General features: G+C 38.5%; 1 protein-coding gene across 5 annotated transcripts in view; it reads left to right on the top strand.

Moving 5' to 3' along the window:
- OSBPL9 (oxysterol binding protein like 9) overlaps positions 1–21,850 on the top strand; it is a 67,209-nt gene that overhangs the window by 25,605 nt on the left and 19,754 nt on the right. For 2 of the 5 annotated variants that reach the window (XM_006149408.3, XM_027772242.1), the window contains exons 6-10: positions 10,422–10,460; positions 14,002–14,092; positions 16,662–16,766; positions 21,041–21,188; positions 21,320–21,331. In XM_006149408.3, coding sequence (XP_006149470.1) covers positions 10,422–10,460; positions 14,002–14,092; positions 16,662–16,766; positions 21,041–21,188; positions 21,320–21,331 — 395 coding nt within the window. The other 3 variants (XM_027772241.1, XM_027772240.1, XM_027772243.1) reach the window with 3 other exon arrangements.

Raw genomic sequence — 21,850 nt, 5'->3', positions numbered from 1 at the left:
CTTTTTACAGAGAAGTTTGGGTAGCTTTCTTTTTCTTATCCATAATGATGATTCAGTAGAGATATATTTTTTAAAAATGCATTGTTACAGTTTTTTTCTGATACTAAACTGCATTAATAAACCACTACTTTTTTTTTAAGAGAGAAATTTTTGCTATACGGTACTTACACTTGCCAGAGAGATAGAGAGACATAAAGCAAGAAGTTACTCCCCAGGGGGGATGACCACACTGCAATCCCTTCTCCTCCATTCTTCTTTTGGGATCTTGGGCATGCATGCACACAATTCCAACTAAGTTTTAACTGGGTCCAGGACTCCAACCGTGGTCAACCATGTCCAGCAATGTGACCATTATGCCATCTGCTGGTCCCAATGAAACACTACTTTTATTGCTGTTCTTTATTTATAAAACAAAATGTATTTTGAATTATTATGGGTTGAAAATTTCATGTGTATTATCTGCTTTTCTGAAAAGTTATGGTATATCCAACCAAAATATGTATTTTATTTCCTGAAAAAACTATTTTATTGTTTAAGAACAAAAATTTAAAAGAAAAAAAATTTTTCTATTATTTCTGCCTGACATGCCCTCATATTTCTAACCGATGACTAGCATGGAGTGAGTGACCAACAGTACAGCCAAATTTAAAATGATTCTCATGAGAGTTTTAAATTACTGGTCTATTTTACTTATTCAGTTGCATGTATAATTGAATATCCCTAATCTGAAAATCCAAAATGCTCCAAAATCCAAAACTGTGAGTGCTGACATGATGTCACATGTAGGTAATCCTACACCTGACCTCATGTGGTGGGTCACAGTCAATATTCTGAAGTACAAATGTCATATGAGATTACTTTCAGGTTATGTGTACAAGGTATATATGAAACATGAATAAATTTTGTATTTAGGCTTGGGTCCCATTGCCAAAAATATATACATAAATATTTCAAAATCTGAAAAAAAGAGTGTGAAATTTGAAATATTTCTGGGCCTAAATATTTTGGATAAAGGATAGAAAAATGGCCTATATTTGTTTGCATAATCATAGAAACTTTTTACCTAGCACTGTTGGTGACTCAGTAGCCTAGAAGAATCCATTTATGTTTAGATAGTAGGGATACTCAGCTTATCAATTAAAGGGGACAACATCATTTTCTTCTGAGCAAGATTCAGTGTTAAAGTGTAAAAACTTAGGGCTTGTCTTTGCTTTCTAGATACCCTTGACTATTATGCCTGACTTCTAACGCATGTGTGTAAATTTTTGATCTACTTCTGTGGATCAGATTCTAAAGATAAGAAAGGTCATAGGATTTTAGGCAGGATAAAGTTTTTGTTTTATTTTTTCTTGCCTTGTGAAATTACATGGGTGAGTGGAGGTCACCTGCTGTTGCCTCAAAACCTTTGTATAGATAACCAGTAAACTACACCATGCCTGCTGTGAGTGAGTAGGCATTTTAAGATATTTCTACTGCCTTCTCAAGAAGATTGAGGAAGTTGAAGATCTGACCAGGTGCTTCAGGCAGTTTAAATGATCTCTGAAAATCACTCAGGACTTGAAATAGCTCTGTAACAGGACAGCTTAGCCTATTTTGGTATCTTGCCTTTCAGCCAACTCATCAAGAACAGTTTTGGTGTTCTCTATATTTGAAATGTTCAAATTACTGAAGCTCTTTTCTAGACCTTTCTATAATTTAGTCTGTATGTTACCTATCTATTTATTTTAACCTAGCTTGATAGATCTACATTTCAAGGTCCTTATTTGAATGAATCTTATTTGAGTCCAGTAAATGGATTTTGGCTTTTCACTTACCCCAGAAGGAAGCTTTATTATTGTTCAGGCTTTTTATTTGCATATACAAATCTCTAATTATATTTTTACTCTATAGGAACTCTGTATCTTTAAATCTAATTTAAATGTAAATCAGACTATGTCATTTGCCTGCTCAAATCCCCCTAATGGTTTCCCATCTCATTTGGAATGAAATTACTTACCATAATTTACATCACCTGAGCCGTCACTGCTGTCACTGCTCTCACCACCTTATCTCACCCCCTTGCTTGTTCATACCTGTTTTCTTTTACTCTGATAAGCCAAGCTTTTTTCCTGCTTTTCCATCTACCAGGTGGCATTTTCCAGAGTTCCACCAGACACACTCCATTTTATTCCGATTTTGCCACATAAAACATCTCTGGAAAGACCTTCCTACCTACTCTAAAATAATCTCTACTTCTCACTAGTTTCTCTTCATGGCTTTTTTGTATCATGTTCTTCATGATTATTAACCCATATTTACATGATTGTCTATTTACCCATTTATTTTCTCTGTACTGAAGTATAATCTCTAAGAGGTCTTTGTTTTGCCACTTTTGTTCATCTGCGTGGGTTTCCATAACAGAATATCGCAGACTGGGTGACTTAATGCAAATCTATTTTCTCATAGTTCTGCAGAAGTCCAAAATCAAGGTATAGCCTATTCACTTTTTTTTTTAAAGAATTATTTATTTAATTCCATGTGTTATTATTTTTTTCATTTGACCAGCAAGAGAGAGAGAGAAAGGAAAAGTGAGAAAGCAAGCCACCAGGTCCAGGACTTGAACCATAGGCAGCCATGTGGGAGTCCAGCGCCACCTGCCGGCCTCTAGCCTATTCACTTTTTGGTGAGGGCTCTCCTCTGATCAGTAGACAGCTATGCCATGTCTTCACATGGTCTTTTCTTAGTGCACAGAGAGAAAGCAGAAGTAAGCAAGTGAGCATGCATTTAGTTTATTATTAATTTTTTTTTAATTTTCAGAGGATATGTGTGCTTACCAGAGAGAGAGACAGAAACAGAGACAGAAGTTGAGAAGGCACCCCCTCCCAAGGGAGATGATCACACCCCAACTCTTCTCCATTTTTCCCAGTTTTTAGGATTTTGGGCATGTGCACACTTGCAGTCAGCATGTTTTCAAGCCACTGAATTTAGGACACAAACCACACAGTTGGCCATGTGGAATCCAGCCACCTTATCCACCACACCGCAGGCTGGCCTGAGTATGCATTTTGTCTGATATTTCTTATAAGGACACTAATCCTGCTTATAGCCTCATTTAACTTCACTTCCTTAGAGGACTCATGACCCGATATAGCCACCTTGGGGGGTTAGGGCTTGAACATGTGAATTTAAGTGGCATGTATACATTTAGCTATAACACCAGTGTATCCTTAGCACCTGCAACAGTTGCCAGCCATATATTTTAAAAGATTAAAAGAAAGAAGTGGTTAATTTGCATAATGTATTTTTTTGACATAAGTATAACCAAAATATATCAACATATAATCAACAAAAAAATGTATTAAGTGAGATAGTTCACACTGTGCCTTGACCTGCACAGGTTCAGTGTGTTCTGAGTGGGAACAGCTGTGGATTAGAAATAAACATAAAAATAAACACACAAAGACACACAAGTAGAGAAAAACAGGAATCCCATGCTTGAGACTACTCAGATGGAGGCCCCAAGCTGTTCCCAGGTTTATTCTTTTACAAGGCAAGAATGGGGGTAGGGGAAGTGCAATGCAAAGCCAGTTGTTTTCAGATGTTAATCAGCTGAAGATATGAAACCTCTGGCTCCATACAGCCCTATACCTTGAAGTCCTTTACAAATTTTATCTCCTCAGGCCTTTTCTGATTAACCCATAGTTTTCTTTAGCTGATACCACTTTGCAGTTTTGACACAGAGGCAGACAGAGTATTCTTTTACTGATGGCTTTCGATAGCCTTGCAACCACCCAAAGAACTGGGTTTCTACACGTGTTTAAAGGTCACCATTGTGTTGCTCAGATCTGGCTGCTCCCTACAACATTGTCTTTCTTTTTTTTTTTTTTAATCAAGTCTAAAAATCCTGAATGTATTTTACACTTAGAAGTAGCTGCACTTCAAGTGCTCGTAACTATTGTACATGCCGGTAGTGGTTACCAAACTGGATAGCATGGGTCTAGATTGTTGTTTTGGCACTGAGTTACCTGATCCTATATACTGTTTAGGTAGATTGTATGCGTAAGTTGTCTTTAGATCCAGAATCTCTTCCTAGAACTTTTTTCTGCATAGACTTTGTTTTCATTGGGCCTCATTAGTTTTGTATCAGCATTTATTTAGTTAGTTAGTTAGTTAGTTAGAAGAGGTTTTGCTATATGGTGCGTGCACTCCCCGGAAAGACAGAGACTGACAGACAGAAAGTGAGAATTCACCCCTAGGGGGATGGCCACACCTCAGTCCCTTCTCCATTCTCCTCTCGGGATCTTGGGCACTTACGCACACACACCTGGTATGAGCTTAAGCCAACCAGGTCTAGGACACAAACCACAGTCAACTATTTGAGAGTCCAGTGATGTAACCATTAGGCCATCCGCTGGTCCCTCATCAGCTTTTTAAAAAAACTTCATTGGAACCAGCGCATGGTATATTGGTTATGTTTCTGGACTCCCACATAATTGACTGCAGTTCAAGTCCTGGACCTGGCAGCATGAAACTTACACCAGGCGCATGTGCATTCATGCCCAAGATCCCTAGAGGAGACTAGAGGAGAAAGGATTGCAGTATGGCCATCCCCCATAGGAGTTGATTTTTTGCTTTCTGTCTCTCTGTCTCTACAGTGAGCACGTGTGCCCTATAGCAAAAATCTCTCTCCAAAAAAAAGAAAAGAAAAAAAAAAAAAAAAGCTTTAAAAATATTTTTAAATTTATTTTATACATTTAATCACTATACATCATTTAGCTTGTAAGTTGAATTTACCCAATAAGAATACACTTTACACTAGTCCAGTTGAGGATAACAAAACACATTATCATCAACAGATAATAATTCATTTCTGTGTCCCATAAATGTCTTGGCTCTCTATTTTCCTCCTTAATTTCTTTTCTTTCACTCACCCCCTTCTCCCACCCTCTTCCTTCATTGTTTCTAGTATCCACAGCCATTTTAAATGTTTCTGTGTCCTTTAATCTTTCAATTTCCATCATAGAGTATGGACAGTTAGTATATGTTAAGTGGAGGCATACAGTGTCTCTCTTTCATAGCCTGCCTTGCTTTGCTCAGCAGTAAATCTTCCATATTCATCCACTTTCTATCAAACGCCAGGATTTTGGGGGCTTTTTTTAGTGACTGTCAGGGGTATGTATCTCTCTCTTTCTTAAGTTTACTGTGTTCCTGCCACTCTCTTGCTCATGAAGGAAATAAAAAAGAACTTATAAAAAAAGAAAAAAATAGACAACCACAACTGTTGATGAGAATGTAGAAACTGGAAACCTTATACATTGACGATGGGAATTTAAAATGGTGAAGCAATTTTGGAAAAGTTGGACAGTTCCTCAAAAGCTAAAGAGGTATCACTGTGATTCTGCCTGAGAAACAAAAATATACATCCACATAAAAATAATGTATACAAATATTGAAAGCTGCACTACTCTTAATATGCCAAAAGTTGAAATGACTAGAATGTTCATCAACTGAATAAACACCTAGGACCCCTGACAGGGTCTCCTCATGCCATTATTGCCTTCTACCAGCCCAGCAACCAATCAGGTTCTTGGATAATCTTCTCTTATTGCTTGTGTCTTTGTTAACATATTTAAGAAAGCATTGCTTAATCTAAGGTCACAAAGGTTTACTCCTGTGTTTTATAGTTTTAGCATTTACATTTAGCACTGTGATCCACTTTGAGCAAATTTTTGTGTTATAGTGTAAGGTAGGGATCCAAATTCTCCTCCTCCTGTGTGTGTGTGTGTGTGTGTGTGTGTGTGTATGTGTGTGTGTTTTAACTTCTGGATATTCAGTCATTTCTAGCTGCATTTGTTAAATCTCATAAAACTTGAACTAGAAAAAAATTTATCATGTAATTAAAAAACATGTAAATATATAGTTAAAAGAACGTTCACTAGACTACGTTGCTTCCTTAGAGTAGAGAGGTGTATTTCATGTATTTTATGGTAGGTGTGGTTTAAAAATACGAGAGTTTATAATTCTGGTTTTGTTCACTATCATATTTCCAGATCTCAGTCATGATGGTATGTTCTGAGACGAGAATAGCCATTGCATTTAGGAATGAGGGAATTATAATAATCAAATAAATTTGTAATTTATGTGGAAAGTAGAATTAGATCTTTTGTTTAATTAACATAATTTATATTGGATTCAATAATATATGTTCAGTATTACTTTAGATTTTGCTTTAGCTAACTCCAATAAAAGGCAACTTGTGGTTTTCTTTATAAATAATACAGTTTCCATAGTGTAGTGGTTATCACGGTCACCTAACAAATAAAAACAAATAAGCCAAAGGAAGAAAGATAGAAGGAGAAAAAAAATAAGCCTTATAAATAATAGGTTAAATCCCTTACGTTAGGCCAGCTGATGACGTGGTGGTTAAGGTGGTTGGATCCTGTGTGGTTTACTGGGCAGTTTGAGTCCTGGACCCAACAGCTTAAAAAACACACCAAGTAAATGTGTGTACATGCCCAAAATCCCAAGAGGAGAAATAGAGGAGAAGGGATTGTGGTGTGACCATCCCCTGTGTGGGGATGCTTTCTCACTTTTCTTTCCTGCAAACATATATACTCTTCTAGCCAAAAAACAAACAAACAAACAAAAAAAAAAAACAAAAAAAACTTATGTTCATGATGGGAATGACTGATAATAGCCATGGGTTCATCTAGATTTGACCCTGCCTTAAAACAGCACCATAGGGGTACACAAATAGTAGACCCCGACTTAGAATACCCTGTAGATAGCGTACACTGTAAATGGAGACTATTTGGAGAAAAAAGTTGCCAGATGGTCCATAGTTTATACTAGAATTAGAAACTAGTTTTCTTAGTGTTAGTGTTAGACAGTACTTCTGTCTAACAAACCAACCCAAAATTAAGTGTCTTAAAATAGCTGCAGTCATTATTTTCCTCACAAATCCATAATTTAAACAGACCTCATGACCTGTTTCTGCTTCATTCAACATTACCCGCAGTGATGTGTTGAGGGTGGAGGATCTCTCTTCAAGATGGCTCACTTACATGGCTGGGAAGTTGGGCTTGGGGCCTAGGTTCTCTCCATATAGTCCTCTTTATGGCTGCTTGCGCTTTCTCACAGTCTTCTGGTAGGGCTCCAATAAAACAAGGTAGAAATTTGTGGTTTTTCCATAACCTAGTTTCAGAAGTCTATTCATATAATCACTTCTGCTATACTCATTGATAGTCAGAAAGGCCCACCAAGGTTCAAGAGTAGGGGACATGAACATCCCCCTTTTTTTTCTTTTTTAAGTTTATTATTTTCATGAGCAAAAACAGAGACAGGGACAGAGATGCAGCACCCCCAATGGGTCCCAACACATAATCTACTCCCAGTTTTCAGCCAGCCCTCAATCACAGACAAATGTGTGACCAGTATTCTCAGGGAGGTCACCAGTCTCGAACCTGGAATCCTGCCATATGGGATTGCATCACGGAGCATAGCACTTTTCTTCTGTGCCACTCTCCAGCCTCCCATTATTGGAAAATGTAATCTACTACATGTTTATAATATTTCTAAGATGGTCTTTGGAAAATTTAATAAAATATTTAGAGATTAAAAGGGTAAAGTGAAAAGCATATCAAATTATCAAATTTTCATCCTCTGGAGTAAGAAGCTTTCTTTTTCATTTTTTTTCTGCATAAATCTCAGTAATTTATTTCCAACTCTAATCAGAATTGCTGAAACTTTGGATATTCTAAATATGTAGTCATGTCAATTGTGCACATGGAAAATCTCAACATTAATTTTGTAGGTATAAAAATGCAGTTATTCTTAGGGATATGTAAAGCATATGGACTGTCAGATCACCTCTAGGTCTGGAGATACTCTAGGAAGAGAACTCAATACAGTGTATAGTTGTACTCCCAGCCATGGTTTATTATAGCACAATCAGCGAAGGGAAAAGTACATAAGGAAAAATCCATAGGAAAGCAGGCACATGCTTCCAAGAGTCTTTTCCCAGTAGAGTCACACAGGATGCATTTAATTCCTCCAATAATAAATCAGGACACACATGTGAAATATTGTCTGCCAAGGAAGCTCATTGGACTCCAGACCTAGAGTTTTTACTAGAGGCTTGTCATGTAGGCACTCTACCTAACACTTACTAAGATTCCAGACTTCTAGTAGGAAAACAGATGTTTGGCATAACCTATATTGCTTGTATAAACAGTTCAGGCACAGGGAGCCACTGTTTTCAGTTAGTAGGGTGGTGGGAACCCTCCTGAAACCCAGGTTCCCAGACAATAGTCAGAAGCCAGCTTTGCAAGGATAGCCGTCTTTTCTGCACATGCACTTTTAAAAAATGATCCTGGGGCCAGCAGGTGGCGTAGTGGTTAAGGTTCTGGACACTTCTACTTAGCCAAGCATGGTTTGAGTCCAAAACCTGGTGACTTCCTTTCTCACTTTCACTCTCACTCTGTGTCTCTCTCTGGTCAAATTAAAATAATGAATGAATAAATAAAATGAAATACAATAAATATTTTTAAATGATCCTATGTCTTCACATTGAATGACTTGGTCATTGTGTTAAAAACCAAGCTAAAAGCTTGGTTTCTATTAAAACTTGAAAACTTCCAGATAATACAGAATTAAAACTTAAAATATTTTATTTGCATATACTGCCTGTATAATACTAAAAGATGGATTTTCCTCCCATAGTTACATTTGCATCTTTGGAGATTTCCTTTTTAAAAAAAAAAGCATAGAGGAAATCGGTGATACCCACTGTGGTACTGTCCACCTGGTTTCTCTCTACTTCAGTTTGTGGAGTTTCTCCAAAGTCTAGTAGAACGAGAGCAGAGTACAGATATTTACTGTATCACATTTTTGGTTCTTTATAATATTTTTATTTCAGAACAACATCTATGTCATTACACTCATGAATGAAGCAATAAATGTATTAGTTTGTCCTTGATCATTAAAAACTAGGATTTTTTTGTTTTTTAATTGCCAGAGGGCACATGTCACCACCAGAGAAAAAGAGAAAGCACCCCCCTGCCCAAGGGGCATGATCACACAGCAATAATTTTTAATTCATTTCTCCATTCCATCAAGATTTTGAGCACACAGGCCTCGTGGGTTCTTTAAGCCTCTGCGGCCAGGATTGTAACTGTGGTCAGCCATGAAGGAATCTGGCTCCAATCTGAAGTGTTTAACTGCTATGCTATGGGCTAGCCAAAAAAATTAGGTTTACATAGAATTTTTCTCATTTAGAAAATACTTCCCCACATCTTTCATTTAGCACTCATAGCAACTCTGAGGTAGTAGTTAAAATTTTACTTGAATGAACGTGAGGAAATACAAAAAAGGGTAGGTTTTTAGTCTGCACTAAGAATATACTAATCATAGCATACAATCCTAACCTCAAACATTTTTTTTTTTACTTCAAATATCTCTCAGTATGTACTCCCCCGTACTGATCTCTGATGATTACTTCCTACATAATGATATCCATCCAGGAAATACCCTCCTGTCACTGATAATGAGATGGTCTCAAAAAACTACTTTTTCCTCACTTAGGCCCCCATTTGGTAACAGGATCTGTCAGAGAAAGAGTGAAAAGAGAGGATGAACAAATCCTAGGAGATACAAGTTCTAATGTTCCCTTGTCATGCAGCTGAGGAATGAGTGCATGCTGGCTCCTTTCCACCCCTAGCATATTAGTGAAGAATGAGTTCCATGAATTCTGCAGTGAGCCTGCTGTATTGGAGTCCTGCTCCCTCTGTTTCATCTGTTCAGTGGGGATAATAATAGTACCTATGTTATGGGGTTGGCAGAAGAAATGAATTAATATATGTAAAATACCTTCAGGTAGTGTTAGCCTTTATACCATTATTCTATGAATAAGGCAGTTGTTCACTGAAACAAAAACCAGATCATCTGTTTAGAAAAGTATGTAATTCTGGAACCAATGGGCAAAATATGGAACATTGTGTCTGACCTGAGTTTTAAAGGGCCTGTGATTACTATACCTTTAACATCAGTAAGAGTTTGGGACTTTGGGGGAGTTGGCATAGGCATTTATACAATTAAAACTTAGAAATACTGAGAACCTTTAATCCTAAATTACTATGACTGCCTTTAATTGTTGGTTCTAATGTGACTATAGTTCGATAGACTATTTCCACAACAAACTTAATCAAATGCCTGTATTGAAAAATAATTGCCATGCTATTAGAGTTCATTGTTGTGTAGCCAGTGACAGAATTATGTTTGGGGATGAATATACAGATGAAATTTAAATCTTAGTGAAAGCAGCCAAGTATGTTCTTACGTATTACTTACCTACCGAGATGAACTTTCTTAGTAGGAAAAGTAACACAAGGGGTTCTTACTTAAATGTAAGAGTGAAGTTAACATTTGTAACATTTTTCCTTAAGGACCAGACTAATGCAGAGAAGCACGCAGATGGAATTATAGTAAGTTTACTAATCTTTTTGTTTCCTTTTACTTCTGCAGAGCATTTAACCAGTCATGTCAGGAGAAGCCTGAATTTCTATTCATTTTTCAACACAAATTTCTCTTTTTACCTACTCACTGCTTTTTCTTACTGACTCTTGCAATTTTCCTTCAGCTGCTAAAGTTGGCCATCTTTTAGCAATCATGTGGAGGGGAAATGACAATCTTAAAATTTTTCTCAGTGTTGGTTCAGATTGAATCACTTTGCATGCATTCACTTGAAGGGTTAATCATGATATGTAAACTCTGCTATTACAGTTACATATGGTCTAACTCACAGTGCTACCATTCTTGCTAAACTTGCAGGGGGAAGGGTATAATACTGAACATGTCATAATCTATTTCAATGTTTATAAGGTTCCTGTTATTTTCTTATATTTCATTTTAGATTGTGTATATTGCATTAACTGTCATCGTTACTGTGGTATATACTGCATTTTGTTGGAACAAGTTATAACATGAGTTCTTTGACTAACAGTCATTTCCCCATTCTTTCCTCCCCCTTGACTTTTACCCTGCTCTTGTTTCAACTTTACCCCTAAAAAGAAAGAAGAAAATCTTACTGTTAATATTTCCACGCTGGAAATAAAAGTTAGAGTCCAAATGTTTGTATTTGACTACGCTAGTTTTATGGTAACTAAATGACTTCTGGTCAGACCTTATTTTGGATGCAGGAGGTAGCCCCTTTTTTTGCCCCGAGACTTTACAAATGCCAGCTTGTCTTAGATCTGGAAACTCATTTTGTAAATCTTTGAAGCCACATCATGATTATACTGGATGAATGTGTTTTCTTTATACTAGATTTAAAATGAAAGAAAAAAACTTAAGTGTTTATGTCATGTGTGTATTTTTAAAGTAGATTTAAAGAAACATTTTTGAAATTTTTCTCTGTCCAAAATGTGAGGTCTGATGATATAGTACAACTATATGATATAAATACATAGGGGACCAGCAGATGGCATAATGGCTATGTCGCTGGACTCCCATGTAGTCGACTGCAGTTCGAGTCCCAGACCCAGTGGCTTAAACTCACGCCAGGTTGTGTGCATGCGTGCCCGAGATCCCGAGAGGAGAATGGAGGAGAAGGGATTGTGGCATGGCCATCCCCCCTGGAGGGTGATTTCTCACTTTCTGTCTCTCTGTCTCTCTCTTTCTGGCGAGTGCATGCGCCCTATAGCAAAAACCTCTTCCCCTCCTAAATAGATTATAATGAAATACATCTCCTCTGGAGGTACGATGGAAAATGTGAGCCTTATGGGAAAGGACTATATATAGTCGCTTAGCATTTCATGGTCCCTAAAGACTCCTGAGGAGAACCATGGTTGGCGGTTATTTTGATCTCTTTTTCCTCTAAATCAAAATAGTTACTTTATATTATGTTTAAAAATAGACAAGGTTTTACAAAACATACAAAAAAGGTCATTTGTAATCCAAAACATCTAGAAAGTTTATATACAGAGAAAAATTATAATTGTGGGGAAAAAATGTATTTTAATCATCCACTCAGTTACTAGAGCATTTTTCTCTTTAAAAGTCTTTATGTTGAAGGAACTGATCATGGTTTAGGTTTTAGAGCCAGACTGCTTGGGTTAATAACAAGCCTCTACTCACTATCTGTAACTTTGGCCAAGTAACTTAACCACGCTGAGTTTTAACTTACTAAGAAGAAAACTAAATAGTTCTTGGGGCCTGCCTGGTGGCAGGGTGGTAAAGGCAACTAAATTCTACATTGCCAGTTACATGGTTCAGTTCATGAACTCAGCTTCTTGAAAAAATGCTCTAGGTGTGGATGTATGTGTGCCCCAAATCCCGGGAGCAGAATAGCGAAGGGATTGTGGTGTGGTCATTCCCCCTGAGTGGTTGCTTTCTTATTTCTGTCTCTCTCTTTGTCTCTGTCTCTCTCTCTGGTAAGTGCACATGCCCTGTAGCAAATTATAAAAATATATTTTAAAAAATAATAATAAAAGAGAAAAAAAATAAAATTTACTACATCAGAATGTTGTAAGGTACAGAGTAAGCACATGTACTCAATAAATATTAGGTATATATAACATATGTAATAATATGTATATATAATTATGTATTGTGTTGCATGAGTGGTGGTTTTTGTTTTTCTTTTTGTTTTGAGAGGTTTTTGCTATACGGCTCATGCACTCGCTAGAAAGACACAGAGACAGAAAGACAAAGCAAGAAATCACCCCCCGCCCCCCCAGTGGGGATAGCCATACCACAATCCCTTCTCCTTTCAGGATCTTGGGCATGCACGCACACACGCTTAGCGTGAGTTTAAGCCACTGGGTCCGGGAATCGAACCGTGGTTGACTACATGGGAGTCCAGCAACATAGCCATTATGCCAACCGTTGGTCCCGCATGAGTGTCTTTATTATCACAAGAAATTAGGGCAGAGGGCTATTAATTGTGCTTTTCAAGCTCTGCTGACAGAGCTGGGATTAGAACTATGGTCGACTACGTGGGTTCTGGCCCCCTTTACCACTAGGCTATGGAACCAGCCCAAGAACTTACATTTTTATTTCTTGGGTTTGTCTAGGTTAGTTTTCTGAAAAGTGGATCTAAACTTTACTCTGGCAAAGACTTTAGTTTAAAGCCCACCCTGCCCCCACTGAAAGAAAAAAATAGTAAGCTATGGAGTCTTGTTTTTTTTTGTTTTTGGGGTTTTTTTTAAGAATTATTTTAATTTTATTTATTTATTCATCTATTTTAATTTGACCAGAGAGACACACAGAGACACAGAGGGAAAATGAGAAAGCAAGCCGCCGGGTCCAGGACTCGAACCATGGTCGGCCATGTGGGAATGTCCAGCACCTTAACCACCATGCCACCTGCTGGTCCCTGGAGTCTTGTTTTTAAAATGCCTTCATAATGTCAGAATAATTCTTGGTCTAAAATCAGAGAAACCAGGACTTTTTCCCAGTAAAATTTTAACTACATGTTTCAGTATATTTTCTTCTGTATTTTCAAAAAGAAAGCCTTCTTTTCCTTACTGAATTAGAAAATGCATCTCTTTGCCTTTAGCGATTGTAAATAAGACACCTATATTGTGCAATCCTCAGGGATGGAAGGCAGCCAAAGTATGGGGTAGAAAGGTGAAATCCGAGTGCTACGTGCTGTAGCTCTGTTAGCTAGTCTTGGGTGTGATGTTCATTAACATAAAAGCCACCTTTGTGGTGAATTAAGAGTTTGAGAAGCACTGAATTGAATTGAGAGGCTTCCTAAGATCTCCCCATGACCATTTGCCAACTCCTTCAAAGTTCTTCCGTTTAGTTTTACTGCCTGTGTGACAGAGATTCATTCATTTTCCCTCCTTGCTTCCTCGTAAGAGACTGTCACACACTTGCTTAATTTCCTCTTTGCACTTTTACAACATATCTATATCTACCTTCAGGATTTTGCTGTCAGAAATGTAGGCATGTCATTCGTTTGGGAGGGTCCGAAGAAGGGCATTTAATTAAAAGTAACTCTATTGTGTTTCTTTATCTCAGAGTACTATTAATCCTGTAGATGCAATATATCAGCCTAGCCCCTTGGAACCTGTGATCAGCACAATGCCTTCCCAGACTGTCTTACCTCCAGGTATAGTATTGGAAAATATTTCATAGGTTCATTGGAGAGAAAAAACTTGCGTTTTCTGGTTGTCATAGTAATCTTAGCTCTTTGTGTGTGTGTGTGTGTGTGTTTCTTTTTATTTGGGTTCTTGGTTTGTTTTTAGGTCTTTGCCATTGGGCACATGAGCTCTCCAGAAAAGAGAAAGAGAAGGACAGAGAGAAGGAAAGTGAGAAATCAGACCCTAGAGGATGGCCTCACTGCACTCTCTTTTCCTCCATTTTTTTCTCAGAATCTTAGGCATGCACGCATGCACACATGCACACGTGCCCAGTGAGATTTTCAAGCCACCTGACCCAAGACTCACACCATGGTTGGCCATGTGGAAATCCAGCTGCCTTACCCACCATGCTACCTGCTGGCCCTGGTTTGAGGGTTTTTTAATTACATAAAAGGAATCACAAAAATATAGCACAGCTGAAAATAACCTGGAAAAATAGGATACTATTTGGTTATTGGGGCTGTTAAAGTATAATGAAAGGGTCTTTGGTTTTCAGAGTGAGGTAGAAGACAATCATGGTCACTAAGATTTGGATTACATGGTAGGGACCGGCAGTTGACGTAATGGCTATGTTGCTGGACTCCCATGTAGTTGACCGCGGGTCGAGTCCTGGACCCACTTAAACTCACAGCGCGTGCATGTGTACCCAAGATCGTGGGAGGAGAATGGAGGAGAAGGGATTGTAGCGTGGCCATCCCCCCGGGGGGTGATTTCTCACTTTCTGTCTCTCTCTGCCTTTCTGGTGAGTGCACGCGCCCTATAGCAAAAACCTCTCTAAAAAAAAAGAAAGAAAGAAAGAAAAGAAAAAAGACTTGGATTACATGGTATAACAGAATCCTACAACTCAGAATTCATGGCTGAGGAAAATGTAATATACCTTAACCTATTTAGGGTAATCCAGGAATGTTCTGTTTTTAGGTATTCTTCATAGCTCTGAACAGTATAAATGGTTTGTTTATGGTGGATTTTGAGGTTAAAAAAAGAAAAATAAAATACATGATGCCTACTTGTCAAATGACATCTGTATTTTAAGTATAGGAATAAATACTATTATTTTTAGTTATTTATTTCTTCTATAAATGAGAAAGAGTGAGAGATAGCACCCTCAACTGGGTCTCGATGCCATGATCCAGCCTCAGCCAGCCCTGGATGGTGAACAAGCATGTTCCTGGCATACTCAGGAAGGTTTCCAGATGTGAACCTGGAACCTTTCTGCGTGGGTCAGCCTTACAGAGCATTGAGTTTTACTGCTGTGCTAGGGTCCATCCCTCAAATACCAGTTTTTAAAAATTGACAAAGGGGACCATTAAATGGCTTAACGGTTGTATCGCTGGACTCCTACGTAGTCAGCCACTATTTGAGTCCTAGATCCAGAGGCTTAAAACTCAGGCTGGGTGGGTGTGCCTGTTGTATACCCAAGATCCCCAGAGAAGATTGGAGAAGGGATTGTAGCATGGCCATCTCCCTGGGGTGAGGGGAGGGATTCTCACTTTCTGTCTCTCTCTCTGGTAAGTACACACTCCCTATAGCAAAAATAAAAACAAAAACTAATGCTGGGCATGTGTGCTGGAAATCTCAAAAGGAAAATGGGGGACCAGCAGTTAGCGTAATGGCTATGTTGCTGGACTCCCACGTAGTTGACCGCAGTTTGAATCCCAGACCCGGTGGCTTAATCTCACGCTGGGCGCGTGTGCGTGCGTGCCCAAGATCTTGAGAGGAGAATGGATTGCAGTGTGGCCATCCCCCTGGGGGGTGATATCTCGCTTTCTGTCTGTGTGTCTCTCTGTCTGGCCAGCGCACACGCGCTATAGCGAAAACCTCTCCAAAAAAAGAAAAAAAAAAAGGAAAATGGAAGAGAAGGGTTTGCAGTGTGGCCTTCCCCCTCCCCACCCAGGGGTGTTTTTCTCTCTCTCTGTATTTCTGGTGAGCACACTTGCCCCATAACAAAAAAATTTCTCAAAAAACAAAAACAAAAACAAAAACTAAAACTGGCTAAGGAGGGCTCAGAGTCCCCTCCCAGCTACACTGATTCCTTTAGCCATCATCCAGCATTACTGTGTTCTCAGTGATGATCTGGTGAAGCCAGTAATGTTCTGTTAAAGGGAAAGTTTTTTCACACACAAGTATGTAAAATCCTTTTGTGAATTTTATCTCCAGAGAAAATGAACTTAATTGACTCTCTCGGGAGACTAAAAGGGTGATACCATACATACTTCATTTCAGATTTTATTTTGTTTAAGGCTCAGAAACACAGTCTTATCAGAAGCATTTGCTGGTTGTTTCAGAGCAGTTGGGTGGGGGCTACTGGCCTACTACAGCTGGTCTCTGGATAACCCTGCATGGTGTGTCAGTACTCTGTAGTATACTCATCATGACGCTTGAGCTGTTAGGAAGTCCGAAAGGGGTAACAGGAACTGGACTTAATGGAATACAGTTTCAAAAATGACTTGTCTTTAGTATTTTGAACTGCAAACAGTTACAGTCAGCAGAGTGTGTACTTGGCTGTTTGTCTAACTTGCTTCACATGTTCAAATCTAGAACCTGCTCAGTCGTGTAAGTCAGAGCAGCGACCATCTTCCCTGCCAGTGGGACCTGTACTAGCAACCTTGGGGCATCATCAGACTCCAACACCAAATAGTACAGGTACGGGTTATGTAATTCCTTCATTTCTCATAACTTTCCATTACTATTTGAGATTCAAGTTTTGACTAAGGATGAGGAAAAGTTGAACTATGTTGAATGTTTCTGTAAGAAATATCTTAGCTAAACTATTACAGTTGAATACATGTGATTGAACCAGAAGCTTTAATAAGGAACCAGTTTCAGTAAAATAAAATATTACAGGGTTCTGTTTGCTTACCTTAAGATTTATTTGGGGGATCTGTATTGACTTTTTAAAAAATGTACTTGAGGGACCAGCAGTTAGCGTAATGGCTATGTCGCTGAACTCCCACATAGTCGACCACGGTTCAAGTCCCAGATCCGGTGGCTTAAACTCACACCGGGCGTGTGTGTGTGCGTGCCCAAGATCCTGAGAGGAGAATGGAGGAGAAGGGATTGTGGCGTGGACATCCCCCTGGGTGGTGATTTCTCACTTTCTATCCCTCCGTCTGGCGAGCGCACATGCCCTATAGCAAAAACCTCTAAAAAAAAAAAAAGTACTTGAGTTCAGTAAAGTTTTATACTTTCTTATTGTAAAGGAATCAGACAATACAGAAGTATACAGAATAGAAATGAAAAGTCCTCCGTGCCCTCCTCCAGTCATTTGCGTACCAGTCTATACATACACACCTATGTTGTGTGCTTTTAAAGAAAACCAATAAAAACATACAACATAGGTATGTATGTACAGGTTTGTATACAAATAAAGTACTACTTATAAAGGAAAAATCCTGGAAAACAACCTAATGCCATCAGTGGAAAACCAGGTAATACCTGCCCAGAACCCAAACCAAAACCACTCTTGAGGAGGTGGGAGATCAACCCATTACTCTTCCACAGATTTCTTTCCTAGGTAGGACTTTGCTAGTGGAATAATGAAAAACTATGTGATTTTAGCCCATTTTAAAGTGAATTAGTAAGGTATTAATGCTTTCTCTTTAGTCTTTGGTATTCAATAGCATGAGCAAGATACATTTTAGATTTTGAAAAAAGTGGAAAATAGCTGTCTTACTTGCAGCTCTTGGGAGAATGCTAATAAGGCATTTACATAATGAAATTGAAATGTTTTAGCTGACTTCTGTATTTTCTAATCTATGTCATATCTTACTCGTTTTATTGATAAAAATAGTTCCTGTAGTTCTGCCCTTTTTTTTAATTTGTTAATTCTTTCTGTTTAATATTCTTCATCCCTACTCATTATTCCTTTTTTTTTTTTTTTTTTTTTGAGAGGTTTTTGCTATAGGGCATGTGCACTCACCAGAAAGACAGTGAGAGAGAGACAGAAAGCGAGAAATCACCCCCCAGGGGGGATGGCCACGCCACAATCCCTTCTCCTCCATTCTCCTCTCGGGATCTTGGGCACGCATGCACACGCGCCCGGCGTGAGTTTTAAGCCACTGGGTCCGGGACTCGAACCGTGGTCGACTACATGGGAGTCCAGCGACACAGCCATTACACTAACTGCTGGTCCCTCCTTTTTTTTTTTTTTGGTCCCGTCTTTTTTTTTTTTTTTTTTTTTTAATTGCTGAAGGGGCGGTTCCACTTACCAGAGAAAAAAAGAAAGGGGACGAGAGAGAGCAGTTACCCTCACCCCAGTGGGGTATAGTCACACCACAGTTCTTTTTCTCCCATTTCTTTGTCCTGTCAGGATTTTAGGCACATAGGCACATGCATGAAGCATTTTTTTCAAACTGCTGGGGCTGGAATTCCAGGCTATGGTCAGCCATGTGGGATCCAGCTTTCTATGCACAGTGCTTAACCACTGAATTACAGGTCTGGCCCTAGTTTGGTTTTTATAAGGTGGGATTATGTCAGAATTTTGAAACAGTCAAAATTTGCCTACTTGAAAATATATATAACTAGCTACAAGCTTAGAAAAAGTGAACAGCTCTTCTTTACATTAATTTTAGTGTAGATTATTTTCAGAAGGTAGTATTTAGAAATAAAAGATTTCTGTAGCATCAGCATTAAGAGAATGAATGAGTAAGGTAGAAAGTACTATACAAAGATAAGCTTTAGAACTAATTACTATTTCAGGAAAAAACATTTTTTAGAGGGAGAGAAGACAAAAAATGAGAAATCATCCCCACCCACCACCCACCCCACCCCAACCCCAGGGAAGTGCCACTCTGCAGTCCCTTCTCTTCTGTTCTCTTGGGATTTGGGGCATGTATGCACTTGCTCCCAGTGTGAGTTTTAAGCTGCTGGATCTGGTACTTGAACTGTAGCCCACTACGTGGGAGTTCAATGATGTAACCATTTATGGCATCTACTGGCCCCTCAGAAGAAATTTTAAACATTAATATTTTAGAGTAGGTAGATTTCAAGAAATTCTAAAAATTAAATTAGTGGGCCAGCAGGTGGCTTTAAGGTGCTGGACTTCCACATGGCTGACCATGGTTTGAGTCTTGGGCCTAGTGACTTGCTTGCTTTCTCTCTCTCTCTCTCTTTCTCTCTCTCTCTCTCTCATGAGGACATGTGCCCTGTAGCAAATTTTTAAAAATAATAATAAATTAAATTAAATTTTAAATTATCTTAAAAGTTAGTATGTGATTTATAGCTTTTTTAACATCTTTATCTTCTTCACCTTCTCTCCTTCACCTCTCTCACTAATACAAAAAATAAATAAGGAATAACTAAGAAATAACGGTGTTCACTCTCAGAAGTTTAAAGTTGTTTGCTAAAACTACCTTGGGAATGTCCATGATAAGCATTACCTTTTAGAGGACAAATTTTTTGTGTTATTTTGAAAATATCTATGTGAACATGGCAGCTAAGTATGACAGACTGAGTTGTTCTCTTCCTAATTATTAAACCATAAATACAGGAATAAGTTAATAGATAGCCCTGGGTTTGTGTTTATTGCTGCTACCTTTAGCTTCTTCCAGAACTGTGGCCTTCGCATTTGGATTACCAGCAGTGATTTAATGAACTTTAGATGCACCAGGCGTCTGCAGTAGATTGGCATAAATTGCCCAACAGCCTTTAGTTGCTTAATAAATTAAGTTGACCTCATTACTGCATTGATTTGTTTGATACTTTGGGCGAGTGTGTGTATGTGGGGGGAGTGTGTGTATGTGGGGGATAGGGTATTATTTTTTTAGATAGGGTTTTGCTGTATCTTGATCCTCCTGTCTCAGTCTCTTGAGTAGCTTGGATTACAGGCACAAACCACTCTACCTGGTTTTTAGGGTGAGCTGATAATCAAATCCAGGCCTCCTATGTGACCTCAGCCACCCAAGCACCATGTCTAGCCCCTGCTACCACAGCTGGGCCCTGTTTGATAGTTTTTAGTCTTTATTGCCAGACAGTGCATCAGATGATTATCTCAGGAGTTAGTAGGTCTTCTTTCTCTGGGTCTCCATTGATTTCTTTTTTGTTGTTGTCAGACTATTTAGGAATAGAAAGACGTAGTCTTTTTTTCTTTTCTACATTCTTCCCATAGTATCCCTCTGTTTTTAATCCTTGCCCCTGAGCCCCAGGCATCAGACTTAGACTTGGTGGAGAAGTAGTAAGAAATTTGGTTGGTTTTTGCTCTTGGCTTTGTTGAAAAGTTTTGCATTTTTCCATGTGACTGCCAAAAAGTATTGACTAATACAAATGTGATATCCCAAACAATATTTTAACATTCATACAATCTTAATATTCATTCCATTCTGAATTCCTGTTGGTTCACTGCCGCATTTTTAGTTATCTGGATTTATGATATAAAATAAATGCTTTGGCTTCCTATTAGTACTGACGTCTATTATGGGACTTCTAACACCAAAACTCATAAAATTAAGGAGTTCTCATCCTAGTATTAAACATATATTAATCTTTAATTATAGAGAAGAGTTGGCATAGCATTTTCTTCACTAATTTAGAAATCTGTGTCCCATTCTGTAACATGATTTGCCTTTTTCTTTATCTAATTTTTAAAGAAGAATTTAATTTAATTTTTATTATTATTATTTTAATCTGCTACAAGGAATGTGTGCTAACCAGAGAGAGACAGAGAGAAGTGAGAAAGCAAACCACCAGGTCCAGGACTAAAACTGTGTCCAGCCATGTGGAAGTCCAGAATCTTGACCACCATGCCACCTGCTGGTCCTTCTTTACCTATTTTAAATGTTGATTATAAATAGTGTAGAAACTTCTACTAACTTAACCAAACTCTTTCTTGATTTCAGAAAGGTCTACTTTGACACACTTCTCTAATTTCATCCACTTTTTCACCAGTGTTTTTCCCTAATTAAACTTTTTTAACTTTCTAGGCAGTGGCCATTCACCACCTAGTAGCAGCCTAACTTCTCCAAGCCATGTCAACTTGTCTCTAAATACAGTCCCAGAGTTCTCTTATTCTAGCAGCGAAGATGAATTCTATGACGCAGATGAATTCCATCAAAGTGGCTCATCCCCAAAGTGCTTAATAGATTCTTCTGGTTCTGCCTCAGTCTTGACACACAGCAGCTCGGGAAACAGTCTGAAGCGCCCAGATACCACAGAATCACTTAATTCTTCCATATCCAATGGAACAAGTGATGCTCCCCAAAGCGCTTAATAGAGTAAGTGCATATACAAAGTATGTATTTAAATGACTCTCCTGATTTTTAAAAATGTTCGTTTGATTTTGAGTGCTAATGACAGACCTGCCTTTCTGTCCGTTATTTCAGAGCATTTAAAATGACAAACTAACTTATTTGCTTGCTTGCTTATTTATTTATCAGAGGGCCCACTCACCAGAGAGAGAGAAAGCATCCCTCCAGTGTGGTATGGTCACATTACAATCCATTTTCCATCATGTCTTTCTCCCTCTAGGATTGTAGGCATGCATGCATACATGTCTGGCATACTTTCAGGCCGCCAGGGCCAGTTTTCAGACTGTCATCAGCCATGTGGACTCCAGATCCATCTGTACAGGCTTAACATGGGCCAGCCCAACGACTCATTTTTAATTGGCTAATGGAGCAGAGTGAGTCCTATAGAATTTGAATTTTATTCCCAGTTTAATCCAAATAGAATAAATAGCAACAGCTATAGTAGTGCCAGTGTTGTTAGTCGAATTCTAGACATATCTATAGCAC

Source organism: Tupaia chinensis, unplaced genomic scaffold, assembly GCF_000334495.1.
Source record: "Tupaia chinensis unplaced genomic scaffold, TupChi_1.0 Scaffold000259_1, whole genome shotgun sequence".
Taxonomy (NCBI): Eukaryota; Metazoa; Chordata; class Mammalia; order Scandentia; family Tupaiidae; genus Tupaia; species Tupaia belangeri.
The sequence above is the reverse complement of the archived record's forward strand: the minus strand, read 5'-3'. Positions and strand labels throughout refer to the sequence as shown.